Below are 13,981 nucleotides of genomic sequence, written 5' to 3'. Positions count from 1 at the left end.
CGAAAAAGCCTACGACAATGTCCCACATGACATCTCGTTCGCAAGGCTAGCCGCACTGGGCGTGCCGGAAAAGCTATTGGCGACAGTCAGGCGTCTTTACGCCAACAATAGCATCATTGCCCACTTCGCCAATGTGAAGAGTCGGCCGGTAGGCGTCTGCAGGGGTCTCCGACAGGGATGATCGCTTTCGCCGATTCTGTACCTGCTATACGTGCCAGGCATGGAACGAGCACTGCTCGAGTCCAGTCTTGGATTCCGCCTGAAGTATAGCACAAGCGGAATCGATGAAAATCGGCGGCTGCCTGGCTTGGCTTTTGCGGATGACGTAGTACTAATGGCTGAGAGCAAAGCAGAGCTGCAGGCACTCCTGGACATCTGTGCCACAGAAATGACCTCGCTGGGTTTACGCTTCAACGCCAAAAAGACCAAGGTAGTGCCATTTGCTGGAAACATGGCTGAATCTGTAGACCTCAAGCTGGGAAGTGAGAGCATCGCCCTGGAGACTACATATAAGTACTTGGGCGTGCTACTCTGCTCTGAGGCCAGTATATACAACCAGCAGGAAGCCCATATCCGCCAAGCCTCACTGCGGGCTCAGTGCATTCTTCGGCGCCGCATCTTGTGGGGGTGCAACCGCTTCATCATGGTGCGGGACATATGGAAACTTGTGCATGTTCCCTGCCTTACATTTGCCAACGCAGTCTGCATGACAGCGGCCACCAGAGAATGGCTGGAGCGGCGGCAACGAGAAGTTGGCCGCACGGCGCTTGCGTGCCATGGAAGAGTGGCGGACGAGTCAGTCCAGGGGGACCTAGGCTGGTCTTGTTTTGAAGCTCGCAAGGCCTCCAGCAAGTTAGTGTACCGGGGTCGCCTTCAATTCATGTGCAGAGAGCGCTGGGCAAGGCAGGTATTTGAATACCTTGCGGCAACGTGCATACGTACCTCTTGGGTGAACCGGGTGTACCGGCTGGAAAAGAAGTATGTATCCTTCACAGAGCCGGTACAGGCTGAAACTGCAAGGCTCTATACCAAGGAGGTGCGTAGGCGGGTGCGCCAGGGGCTCCGGAACCGGGGCGGCAGGGGGGGCCGTCGCCCCCACAGGTTCAAAACCAGTGGGGGCATGCCCCCACACTAAAGGATCTTAACCCCCCCCCCTCGCCTTCTTCTCCCCTGGTACCACCCGTGAGGCTAGAGGCTCCTTTGACTCTCCTCTTAAGCGCTTGTCTTCGTTGCTCTCTGTCCCGTGTCTTACTTCGCGCTGTGATCACAATCCTTTGACTAGTTAAAGGGTGCTGCTCCCTTCCTTCAACAAACGAAACATAATTTACTGGAAGCCTGTGACTTCTGAAACTCTATTTGTCGGTGCTTTGTGTGCGTAAACAGCACTGCCTGCTTTCGTCTGGTTCAGCGTATCTTCCGTCCTGAAGTGGTTCTCCAGGAGGTTAATGCTGACGCTCTATTCTACAGCCCTTGCACGAGCACGTCTCAGCTCCACGAATTTAGGATGCCTCTCGTTCTCTGCATCTTTCTTTGCCCCTATCCAAGCCGATGAAAAGCAATCAGATAAAACTGATAAAAAAGGTCGGTGTAAGCCTAATCCCACACAAGCAGGATTTTAAGCATGAACCTACCCGGGGGCGTAGCCAGAAACTTTTTTCTGGGGGGTCTAACCTGCCTTTTATCTATATTGTTGCGTGTGTTTGTATGGCTGCACGTATATATAAACATACAAAATGTAATAAACTCAGGGCGGTGGGGGATGAACCCCCAAACCTCCTTCTGGCTTCGCCAATGGACTTATCGCTTAAAATGTTCATTTTCTTGCGGTTCGGCCCCGCGCGGAGGTAATGGCGGCAGCCAGGTGTAGTTTGACCTAGAGCACTGCACGGGCCGGAATTCTCGGCCCGGGCCCGGCCCGTGCCCGGAGCTCGTTAAAGTTTACCCGCCCGAACCCGGCCCGGTGACTCAAAGCCAGACCCGGGCCCGGCCCGAACCCGAGAAAAAATTTCACCTACCCGGCCCGGCCCGGCCCGACCGCAGATCGGGCCCGACAGGGGCCCGAGCCAATAATCTAGGTGGTGTTACTCGAACATGGAATCGACAGCGAGGCGTTTTAAGTATAAAATATCTACGCTTTGTTGGCGCATGCTTCGCTAACAATTATACTTTAACCTACAGTAATTTCTTGTAAAAAGGTGCTCACCGTTGAAACAGTTGAGCGGAGATATTGGGTACGATGAATGTTCGTTCGGCAGAGGTATAATGTACCTATTTTTTTCTGCACATACAATGGGGATCACCAAGAGCGTTTTGTAGCAGATATTGTAGCAAGGAAAGTGATTTGCAGCATGCTTTCAGTTTCGATAGGGAGCTCAATAAAAACAGAAGAGACAAGGAACAGTACGCTCTCTTCTCTTTGTTGTTATTGTGCTCTCTGTTGAAATTTAAAGCATGCTCTAACGACAAAGCCAATCGTGCACCCTTCTGGATATGTAGCACCTGTCTTCAACATAGTAGCCCCTTGCCACAGGAAGAGAAATAGATGAAAAAAAACCAAATTTATTACCTTTGTTTCAAGTACACTAACCTAGATAAAAATTATAACGATCCGTGTGCGCCACGTGTACTTCATATACGTATAAGCAGCCGAAAGGAAGAAAAAACAATTTGTCATAGCATCGTTATGATATATCGCATCACTGCTAGTATATACAGTCTATAACGTTTTGTGGCATAGTTTATAGTTTATTTCTTCACATGTTCTTGTGCAAAATATCCAATTATCAGGGGATTCTGCCTTTTAGCATGTCATGCGCTGTTGCACCACATATCCTGGCGCGCTAAAATTTGTTGCACTGCTTTTGCTAGCCGCAGGGGCGCACATCTGCCTTACGAATTCTGAAGGCGTGGGCAGTCGTTGTTCTTAGCTTCCACCACTGGAGCTAGTTTAGAATGTCATTGTGGACCTCTGCAGAATGAACACAGCTGTCCAGCTCATCCCTTCATTTCTCTCGTTCCCAAACGTCGTGCCACTCTTCAATAGCATCTATAAAACTCCTCTTTGAGGGCTTCTACTTGCAGTTTTCAGCAGTTCATGTTATGCATGGTTTGCACCGTGCTCTTTTTTTTTTCTATATTACAATGGTGTATGCCTTCCTTACGATGCTGTACCGATAGAAGGTGGCCATTGGAATACGCGGGTAGGACTGGCAGGAGGTGGACGAAGTGATTTCGTTCCAGTTTGATAAGGCGTGAATAAGCTTCTCGACGATTACTCATTGAATTCATATGGTTCGAGCTAAGGGGACATCATCCGGCACGGAATTCGTAATCGTTCTTTTTTTTTCAAGCCAGATACTTCGTCACGTCACCTATGCTGTTCCTGCATATTCCAGAGCTGTTGCGGCAGCATCATGTAGCTCTCGCACTATATATTGCAGGGGTCTCAAACACGCGGCCTGCGCACCTCTCGCTAGCGGCCCGCGGCTCCCACATGACTGCCTTCGTCTATTTGTTTTTAATTTTATTTATACGTACCTTCTTGAGCTACACAGGCATGACAGGTCTAAAACATTCTTTTTTTTTCGTGAGGCACCCCCTGCGGTCACCATGCGTTGATACATAACCGTGAAACAACTCTCTATGTCAGAATCGGCGTCCAGGTTTTAGTCTTGAAGATAGCTATCGATATGTTGTAGGAATCCTGCCGCCAAATCCCCTTCAGAAATAACCCATACATGAGCTGTGGGAAAGGTCCTTCCTCAAATGACAACCTTAGCTGACGTTTTCTACAACCTATGCCCCCGCGCGCCTACCTTCGGCACGTTGTCCTGGCCGTCGTGGGAGTAAATTTTCGTCAATGCGGCCCAACGGAGGTGACTTTGAGACCCCTGATATAGCGGAGCAAGACGAAAGCTAAGACATTACCAATGTGGGCACACAAAGCAGGCTGTGCATGTCCATATCGCGTCACACGACCACTGGGAGCTGTGGCGGAGCGATGGAAAAAGAATGTGTCTTTATAGGGATTCTATTGTAACGAGATTCCGCGCAGTACTTTCGCTTTAGTGGAGGGCTGGAACTTTCAAGAACGTTTCCCCGATTTGGAACTCTGTGATCGCGCTTGTGATGATAAGTTAAAGGCATAAATTTATTATATTACATTTATTACTGCGATTAAAAAACAACATTTGGGATATAAAATCACAACAAATGCAAATGAAGCACAGACTAGCGTGATGTTATAAGCGCCTGATCTATCTAATTTTAGCTCGCCCGTTTCAGCTAATTCAAGTAGCCCCATGTGCAAGAAGCAAACGAAGTTCAGTACTTGTACTTCATAAACTTCCCCAAATACCCTGCACCACATATATAAAACGTTTTTTCGGGACATAATTTGGAACATGTATGTAGGCACTACGTATGTGGAAGAAGCTTGAAAGGACACTAAAGAGAAAAACGCTTTTTCTATTATCAGTAAATTACTCTTTTACAATTCCAATATAGCCACGCTCGCCGCGACAAGACTCTTCGTAAGCGTGAAAACGCGCAAAAGGGAAATGCGAGTGGCGAAGCCACCTGGAATTTCGCGCAGCAAACACCGTGGCGTCAGAGATTCTGACGGCGTATACTGGGGCCTACGTAGTTCCTAATCGGTAAAAAATGCAGTACATTGACATCCGAGGAAGTCATAGATTTAACAAGCCAAGTTTCAGGAAATATCATTGAGCTAATGTCCTTAAAATACGACAAAAATTAAGTTTGAAATCAATGACGTCGGGGCAACATTAAAAAATAGAACTTTGACCTTGATTTTCTCCTGAATAAACTTATGATGGTGAAATTAACGACATTCGAGTTCTCAGAGTATACTTTATCAGTCTAAACCGATTCATTGTTTCCATTTAGTGCCCCTTTAAGAACTGAGCAAAGTCCAAGCCCGGCCCGACCCGAGCCCGCCACCTCAAACCCGGGCCCGGCCCTAAGCCCGGAGCTTCAGACCCGAGCCCGGCCCGGGCCCGCCGTGAAAACTACTTTACCCGGCCCGGCCCGGCCCACGGGCCGGGCCGGGCTCGGGTTTTCGGGTAGGCCCGAGCCCGTGCAGTGCTCTAGTTTGACCCCTTCCCCAGCGATGTCGACGTCGTTTATACGAACGAACTTCGCAGTGATTCTGCGTCAGATTTCACACGTAGAGAACTATGGTGCCTTGATGGTTTTGATCACGTGGTACATTTCTCCTCACGGGCACCCTCCCACCTGCTCTTCGGATGCGTACCGCATTCCACGGGCGGATTGAGTGGCCCTGCATGGCCCTGCTCTCACTGCTCTGCCCGCCTCTCCTCACTGCCAGTTCTCCCAACGGAAATCGCCATTAATAAAAACACAAAATGAAATACGCGTGTACACAAACAGTATTCGGCAACTGGACGCCTCGCTTGCCGTCGACGAAAACGAGGCTTCGCTTTCCGTCGGTTGCTGCCAGAAACAGCTGCCGCGAGAGCACAGGGATCATTTCAGACTCACTGAAATGCAATCGTAGCTGCTTCTATGGCGAGATCTTCGATGCGAGGTTCAAAGTCTGCAATCACGAAATCCGCGGCTATGCAGCGGTCATTTGCACACCTGGTGATGTATCATCGCGCCTTCTAAATCGCTGAGAGCAATGAGATTCGTGACGACATCGCTTCAGCACCGAATCTGGGGCGAGAGAAATCGAGTAAGAGATATTCGGGCTATGCTTAGAAATATTTCCACTAATAAGTCATCTTTTCACACCCAACCAAAACTGCACACATTCTTCAATGCCCCTGTTCATTTCAGTTCAACTTCATATTCCTCGTTAGTGTCCCTTTAAGGTCCCTAACTGGCTGTGAGTACCAGACGCCCAAACGGGAAAGTTACACCAGAAAACATCTATATGCACATGTTCACTACCTCGGGAGAGAAGGCGGACAAAGAACATTGACTTCACTGTCGGCTTCAATGACGCAGTAAGCTACAATGATACTTCTTTTTCTGCTAATACAGCTCAAGATTTCGCGTTTGATGTTCAGACAAACGTGTTATGGTGGCTTCGTGAGATGTCATATCAGCGTCATCTGGCCATATAGACTCCGAGTGAGGCAAAAACACAAGAAAAAAATTGGACCATCTCCCCGAAGGGAGGGCTGATGGGATGCGAAGCAGCAGCGTTGCGCACGGATGGCGTCACGGGTTGAACGGCGCTAACGCGGGTGCTGCGGGGAGCGCTGGAAGAAATCGTTTGAAGCGAAACTCGGTGCAGCGTTTACTGGTGTAAACGTTTGTTTGAAACGCAGACACGGGAAGCGAGCGGGCTTTGGAGCCGGCAGCTGCAGCGCTCCGGCGGGTGAGGGAGAGAGTGACGTATGCGCGCACCTGCGAGGGAAGCGTGCGAGGGGTGCGTGACGTCAACGCCCAGCTGCGGCGTGACCTACTTGGCACCGCTCCAACACCTACGCCTAAAGCCCCTCTATCCTTCAAAAGTAGCGAAAGGTCTTGATCCAGCCGCCGCGCCCTGCGATAGGCCGGTTGGCGACACGCGACTTTTTCGCCTTCGCTCCCCGCCCAAAGGGTCCAGCGGCGGCAGCGCTGTGCCGGTGATAGGTACGGATCACTGTGTTTTCAAGCGTGGAGTGGGGCGATTTTAGCAAGTAAAGAGTACTTCACGCGCCTCTGACTCACTGCTGTTGCAAACTAGCAGCGTTTGTACCTGAAAGTGAGTAGGCGCAGGAATTCCTTGTTTCAATTTAATGTTTGGAGCGTGACGTGCTAGTATGACGGGTCTCTATGCCTTCGGTTGCCTCCCCGCACGGAGGACAGAAAGAAAACGTTCCTTTTTCTTTTTTCGTTCCTCGCGGTGACAGAAATATATGCTGAAGGAAGGCCCAACAAAATCAGTTGCAAGAAATTTGTGCCCACAGAAAACACCCGGCTATGCGAAGTAAGTGATGTTGTAATGGTTATAACTTCAATCAGCCTTTCGCCTGGCCCGCGTGCTTTTGTTCGTGCATATGCATGAGCATTATCTCAGCAACGCTATTATTGCTTCGGCACTCCTTATGCCGTAGATTTGTGCGTAGTAGTCAATACAGAAACACACCCGGTATCTCTAACATTAAATTGCTCGGAACCCAAGACAGCTGCCTTTGTCTTTCTCACCGGGGTGGCTTCAACGCTACAAGCTCACAGGGAAATGAGCATTTGGGATTAGTTTTTTGCCACACCTTGCCCTGTTTTCCCGCACTGCTGTGTGCGAGATCGATTAAGGCTTCTTCGTTGAAGCATTCCGCGTAATGTTTTCCCTAGAGGATCACAATGCTTTTCAGAAGTTTGAATAAATTATACTGCAAGACACTTGGAGGAAAAAACTGAAACCATGTATGGTGCACCAAGCATCTTTGCTAATTTTCCAAGGCAGAAAATAGCAGATTACCTGCCAATTTTATTCGAACAAGAAAAAAGAAATCAAATAAATAAATAAATAACAAGCACTTTTGCTCACCCAAACACCACCTGTTCTTCAAGCTACGCTCAATGTCAAAATATGCGAAGGAACAAAAAAAAAATGCCCTGCATGACAGCTGCTGTGAGGAACCCACTCGGAACCTGCTTCGGAAACGCACGCGTTTTATTTCAGTATTGAGCGTGCACCGTGCTCGTTAAATTTATTGTCCCTGTAGTTTGATGACTGACGAGCATCTTAGGCCACAAGTATTAATAATTTAACGGTTCAAGCGAGCACAGAGTTCGGTTTCAGGCGCCCGCAATATGCACGGGAGCGAGCGGCGTGTCGTCTGCTATCGCTGCTCCTTGGACCCCTCGAGAGGGCGCGCGTGTAGTTGTCGCTACTTTTAAAAATATAGAGACCTTACCTACCAGGGTTGCCAATGGTGGCTACTTTTCGCCAAATTGGCGAATTTGAGAGGCCCGTGGCGACCTAAAATTATGAATGGCGACATGGCGAATTTTTGGCGATTTTCGGCTTACACTGAGTTATGCATCCTAAGCTCAGTGTCTTCCCAACGAAGGAGCGGCAACATTCTCTGTATTTTTCTGGGGTTTAGACCCACGAGTCGAAAGTGCACATTTAGCGTCATTCGGTATGTCCGTCGTGTAACTCGTGTGTATCTCCTCATTTCATCTAGATGCAGGAGGTACTGGAACGTCCCCCAGCGACATTCTAGCAAAATGTAAGTCAGCGGACTACCTTGCAAAGCGCGCGGGGGCAGTTTTTGACTATAAGTTTATAGCTTTCGGTGCTTGAAGGCTCTCTAAGTTTTTGTTCTGAAGGGGCTACACGACGGGTTGGCCGCGTGTTCCGACCATTTGTTCCCCCAAAGGTTCAGCTGTTCTGAATAGCTTGGCGACTTATTCACAGTAGCAGTACCCCAATTCAGCTCGTAAAGACTGTTTTGGTATAGCGAAGAGAGGCGGATACGCGGCTATTTGTGCAATAAAAAAAATATTTATTGAGGCATTTTCCACTGTTGTCGGTGAGCGTCTGCAATGAAAACAATTGCTATATAACACTTTACATTGTCTACCTGTTCATTGATAACGCATCGGATTGACGCGTGTAGATATAAGTGACTATAAAAAAGGGTCGGTGGCGTCCGGTATCATATTAGTTCACACTGAAGAGGTGCAAGACTCACTAATGATCGGTTCCCGTAAGAATTCTGTCGTGTTACCTTCAATAAACCTTTTAATTATTTTAATTCACATAAGGGTACGTAAAGCTGTCTACAAACAATGCTTTCCCGGTTTTCGCCCAAGGTTTACCATACATTACCTTTGAAACGAACGGAGAGGGATGTAAGGATATCATGAGCGTTTCATTCATTCCCCTTGCACCGCTACGCACATCATGCGGCTAGTCGGAGAAGCAGCACCATGCACTCCCATGGTGAAGCGGGCGATACGACTGGCATTGAGAAACGTCAATATAATTTAAGGGTCTTGAATGGTAGTGTATTTTACGGGGCTATACGTGAGTCGAAATTTTTATTACTATATAGGTATGCCGCACACATCTAGAATGGCGACTTTTTGGCGAAATCTGTGAAAAAGTGGCGACTTTTGGCGTCTTTTGGCTCGTCGTTTGGCGACATTTACTCGAAAGTCAGTGGCAACCCTGTTACCTACGCCGAGGGAAGCGCGTTGCCTCGCGTTTGTGCGGACGGACGGACAGCGTTACACGGCTAGTCAAAGAGCTACTAGGCATCTAAAATGGCCGAGGGTACTGTGAGCGAACTAGATAGGGAGTGTCTATTCTCCCGGCAGCCGAGAAAAACTTCGGAAAATAATTTCACTTGGCAGTCGCGTCATATTGGTAATCGTAATCCTTCTCCTTATTCGTGATAAATTTCTCCACAAAGCCTTGTTTTCTTGTTAAGGTAATGCAGTAATGCACACACACACATATTATATATATATATATATATATATATATATATATATATATATATATATATATATATATATATATATATATATATATATATATATATATATATATATATATACATACATACATACATACATACATACATACATACATACATACATAAAGACACGATGCGACATCAGCCCACAGACGTCGTCGCCCCCACACATCAGATATACTTCCGGAGCCCCTGGGGTGCGCGATAAGGAGGAGGAACTGTGGCAACAAGCAATGAGTGGAAAAGTTACCCTCGAACTTTACCGCAGCAGTAAAGGCACCATAGGCTCAGTTCGCATGTACGATAACAGCACCGGGAGCTCGCTTCTGTTGGAGGCTCGAGCTGGCGCGCTTCAAACCCTTACGTACAAGAGAACGATCGACAGGGAGATGGCTTCGGTGCTGTGTCGCGCCTGTGGAAGTGCGGACGAGACAATTGCACATCTTGTGATTGAGTGCGGACAGATAGGCCTCCCGCGCACGGAGTCATTGCGCACCGCGCTGGGCTTTGCGGGGGAAGATGGAGAGACTGATGTACAGGCAGCGAGAGTGTCGATGCGGCGCCTTGAACGCTGGAGGGCAGTGGTTGTTGCGCAGCGGTCGAGGACACAGGGTGGCGCAGTGTAGTGACAGCATAGCGTTAGCAAGCGCAAACCGAGCGTGCCCTTGTGCTTTCTTCTACTGTGCCCCACTCTTTTCTGTCTGTTTGTACGGTTTTCTTCCCCCTTGCTGGGCCCGTCCATTGGGAGGGGTTGTTTTTTTGTTAGTTTTTTTGTTTTTGTGTTTTCATTTTCTTTTTTTTTCCATATCCGTGTGCTAGGGAGTCATTACAACCATAATTACACCCGCCCGTTAAAAAGGGAACAGCAGCAAATCATCATCATCATCGGAGTTGGTCGGGATTGTAAAAGCGCGCCTCGCACTGCCTCGCAGTCGCGGCTACGCCAGACTCCGCGCCGCGCTGCCGCCGACGGCGAGGAGAGAGGGTTTACGTCACGAGAACAGGGCGGCGCTGGGGCGGGCCGCGGAGAGCGGCGAGATGAAAGAATCGCCCACGGGAATCGCCAAACTCTCCCGAAAGGTATATATGCATGGAGGAAAGAAAAAGAAAGGAGGGAGCATTACGTCACGCAGCCAGCCTTGGCAAGCCAACTCGGTTTGAAGGCAGCAGTGTCGGCCCAGCACGTGACCTTTTTCGTCAAGATCACGCAAGAAATGAAATTTGCCGAGACTTTGGGCACGGCGCCCGGTAGATTTTAATCGAAGCGCGCTCGTTCGGCGCAGACCGGAGGGAGCGACTAAAAAGCCACCAAAACATGCCCACGTTGCCAGATCACTTTTTGGTGCTGTCCCTAGGAAATTCCAAGCGAGATGTACCTAGCCTAGTCCCGTGGCTCTACGTAGGTGCGAGACGTTGATCATATGCGATTTAACCATGGAAATGCAGGTGGCTTGATTTAATGGACGCACGAATAAAGGTGCATACTTGCTGCTTTTTTTGGGAAGGGCCACTTTTCGACTAAGGGGCAAGGAGGGGGAATCAGTTCTGTTTCAGTTCAATGAGAGCATTGCGCAGGCATGTGAACGATTGAAGGAAGACAAAACTCAAATTTGGTTAGAAATGAAAAACTTATATTCTTAGTGATAAAACAAAGAAAGAGTACGAAACATCTTAGCGTTTGGACACACGTCCGCTCTCTACAAGATCTTATGAGCGTCTCCCCCGTGCACGCAGGTACGCAGTCCGTCCCCTCCTGCCGACGTAACCGCACACCCCCCTCACAAGCACAACACACGCGGAGCGACGCACTGCACTTCTTCCGTCAACACCGCGGTCAAAGGTTGCCCTGCCGAGGCTATGTTGGCGGAGGTGGGGCGCGGTCTCACGGTTCGATGCCGGCAGACGAGGAGTTCCAGACGCCTTTCCGGGAAAGCGTCCGGACCGCGCACGTGACGTTCAACAAGAATAAATGAAACAAAAAGAGAAATACAACACACTGCCCCCCAAAAATGAGCAAGCTCATTTTTTCTTTAGTTGCTGAGTTCTACTGGGTACAACAGCTGCACAGGCCGGCGAAGAAGTTTACCGTCTGGCAGACGCACAGCGCAAGCTCGCACTTGCCTGTCCCGACTGGGAAGCACCTCGTGAATAACGGCTTTTTTCCAAAGAAGCCGAGGAAGCTTCTCGTCGTGAATCAAGACCAGATCTCCTTTCTTGAGTGCGTTGTTTTCTTTGCCTGTGGAATGATGTGCTGATCTTAGTTGAAGTAAATATTCGTTCCTCCACCGACGCCAGAAATGGTCAATTGTTCTTTGGCAATGCTTCCATCTTCTTATCATTTCCTTGGCTGAAGCAGTGGATGGAGCATTCGGTTGACCGTCAGGAAGCGCGAGCAATCTTTTGCCAGTGAGAAAGTGCGACGGTGTCAAGGGCGTGCCTTCGTCTGGCGATACGTGCAGGAATGTAAGGGGGCGTGAATTAATGACAGCTTCAACTTCGTTGAGCATGGTCATCAACTCTTCAAAGCTCAGATGTGCGTTTCCCAATACGCGCCGAAGACATACTTTGACGCTCTTAACTAAACGCTCCCAAAACCCCCCCCACCAAGCTGCTCGCTCAACAATGTACTTCCATTGTATCTGGTGATCTGCACAGTAGCTGGTGAAGTCTCCTTTCTTCATTGAATTGAACAAGTAAAACAGGTCTTTCAATGTCTTCTTAAATGTTAGGGCGTTATCCGTGTAGATGACTGACGGCAAACCACGACGCGACGTAAAACGTCGAAAGACCAGCAGGAATTTTTCTGCAGAGAGACCCGATACAAGCTCCAAATGAACAGCACGAGTAACCGCGCAGGTGAACAACGCTACGTATGCCTTTTCTTCACTGCGTTTCCCCACTGTGAATAGACCTTATGCACAATTGCTGCCATCTAGCGGCCGCAGTGCGCATTTCCGCCATGTTGAAGGCTAAGCGCGCTCCGCATGTGCACACACGGAGCGTACTTATCGACATGTGGCGGCTGATAGGAACGGCAATGCCGACATATTTTCGTGTGCCGTGTTGCTGAGATTGAGGAAAATGGGATGCTGAAAGAAGGTTAGCAGGAAACTAGCCTCCATGTGTTATTAGATTTTCTTGCGGCCGACGGGAAGCGGCAGATCGTTCCGTTGCTCCGGCTACTGCTTACGATTAACGCCGTATTTACGTTCGCCGTTCTTAATAGATGCGGTATGTGACAGCATCGGCACTCATCGGAGAACACTCTTTCGTGTCATGCCAGAACGAGACAGTTTTCGCGCCGTGTACTTTTGCAGGCACAGACAAACCGACTTCGTGTACGAGCTCCAAAGCTGCATAGCGGCTACTCGCGCATGCCTGCGCTGCTGTTGACAGCAGGGGCGTAGCCAGGGGGTTGGGGGGGGGGGGTTCAACCCCCCCCCCCGAAATTTTTCAGTTTCGCTGGCGTATATATACACGCGCACATACAAACGCACGCACGAACATCGGTAAAGTATGGTTGAACCCCCCCGCTGAAAAAAATTTCTGGCTACGCCCCTGGTTGACAGCATTACTTTGTTTATTTCATTTCGATAACAATTACATGTTAGACAGACGCGTCATCGATTCTCAGCGAACGAACCGATTGTGCTGGAACGTGTTGTTTGTAGTTTGTTTTCGATTGTGTAGTTTAAAAAGGTAGTGTTTGGCGGGGTGCTTTGCGCGCGTATTGCTTCACTATGCGTATTTTTCAAGCATTTCATGTGCTATCACTACCGAATTCAGAGGGGCGGCCCGATGGCCTGACACCCCCTCCCCCCTACTTTCTTTTTTTATTTATACCCCAAGAAGACCACATGTCAGGTTCTCCCAGCAGACGCTGATGGCGCTTCGGAAAAAAATCCTGTATCCACCCCTGTGTGCTATGAAATATTAAGAGATGCTTTTGTGTGGCACTTTTCGTATGAAACTGAAAGAAAACATGCTGTTCTCGCAGATGTGTTACATTCGACCATCGGTGCGCTACCGTTGGTTGCGCGTTGAGATGGTTTCGCAAGCGTTCAGTCGGCGACGCAAAACTGCCTTGCTGCAACGGGTTGAAATTGTAAGGCGCGAGTAGGCCCCGAAAGCGACGATGTGAACGCGAATACCCTTGGCGGATCGTGTTATTTACGAGTACATGTCGGAAGGCAATTCAATAAAATACTAGCTAATTGGCGCCTACTTATTGGAGTAACTAACGCGTTTCATGTTCACTTTTCACGTGCGTGAAAAGCGGACCTTTCTTACATTTTAATCGTGCGGTAGCTCTATGCAAATCATACATCAGTGACTACATTGTTTCAAAAGCAACAAACAGGACAACGGTTTTTTTTTTAACTAAGATGCACAATACATTAGGTCGACGTAGCTGTCGCTTATGAAATACACTTTGAAATGGGTCAACAGCACTTTCTTACCGTCATCGCTGTGCTCAGCCGCGTCGCGCGCCAATGCCTCCTCCCAAAAATCCTACA

At 48.8% G+C, this 13,981-nt stretch overlaps 1 protein-coding gene across 1 annotated transcript; it reads left to right on the top strand.

Annotated features, from left to right (window-relative positions):
• Positions 1–220: 220 nt before the first annotated feature.
• On the top strand, positions 221–1,135 carry LOC119405899 (uncharacterized). The gene has a single exon (XM_037672725.1). The coding sequence runs from the start codon at positions 221–223 to the stop codon at positions 1,133–1,135; it is 915 nt and encodes a 304-aa protein (XP_037528653.1).
• Positions 1,136–13,981: the final 12,846 nt, after the last annotated feature.

This window comes from Rhipicephalus sanguineus, chromosome 9, assembly GCF_013339695.2.
Source record: "Rhipicephalus sanguineus isolate Rsan-2018 chromosome 9, BIME_Rsan_1.4, whole genome shotgun sequence".
NCBI classification, from domain to species: domain Eukaryota; kingdom Metazoa; phylum Arthropoda; class Arachnida; order Ixodida; family Ixodidae; genus Rhipicephalus; species Rhipicephalus sanguineus.
This window is presented reverse-complemented; position numbering and strand designations above follow the sequence as displayed.